Source organism: Cebus imitator, unplaced genomic scaffold, assembly GCF_001604975.1.
Source record: "Cebus imitator isolate Cc_AM_T3 unplaced genomic scaffold, Cebus_imitator-1.0 Scaffold207, whole genome shotgun sequence".
Taxonomy (NCBI): Eukaryota; Metazoa; Chordata; class Mammalia; order Primates; family Cebidae; genus Cebus; species Cebus imitator.
This window is the reverse complement of record NW_016107522.1, coordinates 865,974-868,564: the sequence shown is the minus strand read 5'-3', so window position 1 is coordinate 868,564 and position 2,591 is coordinate 865,974. Positions and strand designations below refer to the sequence as shown.

At 43.6% G+C, this 2,591-nt stretch overlaps 1 protein-coding gene across 1 annotated transcript in view; it reads right to left on the bottom strand.

Annotated features, from left to right (window-relative positions):
* The window catches only part of UGGT1 (UDP-glucose glycoprotein glucosyltransferase 1), a 119,364-nt gene that overhangs the window by 111,723 nt on the left and 5,050 nt on the right, over positions 1–2,591 (bottom strand). The window contains exon 2 of the mRNA XM_037745657.1: positions 1,047–1,182. Within this exon, the coding sequence (XP_037601585.1) occupies positions 1,047–1,182 (136 nt within the window). The remainder of the gene's footprint in view (positions 1–1,046; positions 1,183–2,591) is intronic.

Genomic DNA, 2,591 nt, shown 5'->3' with positions numbered 1-2,591 from the left:
TTCCCTGGGTTTCTCTTTGGAGAGATGTGTTTCCCATATTGCCCGGGCTGGTCTCAAACTCCTAGACTCAAGCAATTCACATACCTCAGCCTCCCAAAGTGCTGGGATTACAGGCATGAGCCACCAGGCCTAGCCATGTTTTCAGTCATTTAAAAAGAAAGACTGAGCTTCATGGGCATCATCTCCTAATCTTATGCTCAGGCATGCACCAGCAGGCCCAGCTAATTGTCACCAGGCCGGTCGTGAACTCCTGACCTCAGGTGATCCACCCACCTCGGCCTCCCAAAGCGTCGGGATTATAGTTGTGAGCCAACAAACTCAGCCTTCTTCTAGGTTCTTAAGGGAAATATGTCCTCTTTCCCTGACGTTGCAAAGCCCTCTTCTCTTCCTTTGATCAATCACCTCTTAAAACTTTCTTCAAATAAGGAAAAAATTTAAATACAACCGGCCAGGCATAGTGGTTCACATCTGTAATCCCAGCACTTTGGGAGGCCGAGGTGGGCAGTGGGCAGATCACATGAGGCCAGGAGTTTGAGACCAGCCTGGCCAACACGGCAAAATCCCTGTCTCTATTAAAAATACAAGGATTAGCTGGGCGTGGTGGGGCACTTCTGTAAACCTAGCTACTTGGGAGGCAGAGGCATGAAAATCCCTTGAACCCGAGAGGTGGAGTCATAGTGAGCTGAGATCTCACCAATGCACTCCAGCCTGGGCAACAAGCAAGACTCTTATCTCAAAAACTAAACAAATAAACATAACTCTCTCTTCCCTTGTTATGCTTTTTGGAAAGCAACATACTAACTTACCCAACACAGTTATTTGTCTAAAGTTTCTATATTTCTCTATAAACCCATAGAGCCCATGTCCTACTGAACAATGCTGTGCCCTAACAGCCTTTGTACAACACATACCACAATGCACACTGAAAGAGGCTCTTCATAAATGCATTTGATGATAATCTCACTCCTTAAAAAGCTCTCAAATGTTCACTGTCAGAGCCTGTATTTATACTCAAATATGTGAAGGGAAAAAAAATGTTCTCTTACCTGGCTTCTAACAACAATGGAGTGGAAAACCATTTTGTTGTGAGAGAGGTTGTAATGGCTTTTGAGTCCGCCTTTACTGAGGAGAACAGCCACAGAACCATGAGTATAATCAGAACTCCCATTTTATAGCAAACTCCTAAAAGGAAAAAAAGGAAAAAAGTTTTGCTACAAGGTAATTTTTTTTTTTTTTGTAGATGGAGTCTCGCCCTGTTACCCAGCCTGGAGTACAATGGCGCAATCTCAGCTCACTGCAACCTCTGTCTCCTGGGTTCAAGTGATTCTCCTTCCTCAGCCTCCCAAGTAGCTAGGATTATAGGCACATGCCACCATGCCCAGCTAATTTTTTGTAACATTACTAGAGACAGGGTTTCACCATGTTGGCCAGGCTGGTCTCAACCTCCTGACCTCGTGATGTGCCTGCCTTGGCCTCCCAAAGTGCTGAGATTACAGGCATGAGCCACCGGCCAGCCTGCTGTAAGATAATTTTAACCTCATACTTAGAGACACAAAATAACAATCATAATACTTGGAGGCACAAAATAAGTTAGTGAAACAGAAATGCTTCTGACATATAATAGCACCTAATATCTAGCTAGTCCAACAGATATTTGCTGAGTGACTGACATGTAACTGAAGGCATTTAGGTTATTACATTCTTTCCTACAAAGGCTCTGCTTCATTTCCAGAGGAATCTACACTATACCAGGGTATAAAAGCCAATTGGTGGCACACCAGGTTGCACACAACCATACTTTATAAAGAATGTAAGCAAATAAAGCTGAGATAGGTGAAAATGTAAATGATGGGCATTAAGGGTTGAACTATGCCCTCCCCCAAAAAAATATGGAAATCCTAGTCCCCAGTACCTCATAATGTCAACTTATTCCTAAGTATGCTCTTTACAGAGGTTGTCAGTTAAAACAAGGTTATTAGGTGGGCGCTAATCCAATGACTGATGTTATAAAGAGAAGAAATCTAAACAGAGATAGCACAGAGGGGTAACTACATAAAGAGACACCGGGTACTACCAGGTGAAGACAGAGGCACACACTACAATTATACTGTAAGCTAAGGAATGCCTGAAACTACCAGAAGCTAAAGAGTCAAAAGTTGTTCTCCAAAGATTTCAGCGGCAACGGGATCCTGTGAAACCATAATCAGGACTTAATCAGGACTTCTAGCACTGTGAGACAGTAAATGTCTGTTGTTCTAAGCCACCCAGTTTGGGATACTTTGTTATGGCAGCCCTAGGAAACTAACATAATGGGCCTCAAATGTAAACTCAGACAGGTTCTAAAATGTAGAAATGTAAGATTTTAGTGGCTTCCCAAGCCATCTACAAAATGAGGAATCTGGTGTCACTGGCAAAGTGGATGGCCACAGAATGCAGGCCTCCTGACTCCCTCAGCAGCCTCTCCAAGGCTGTCAAGATCCTCACAGACAGCAGCCAGAAAATTTCAGAAAAAGGTCTCCAGCTGCAGATTTCTCTGATCTGATTTTCACTGCAAAGGTCCACCTAACAGAACCCTAATCAGACCTCCCCTG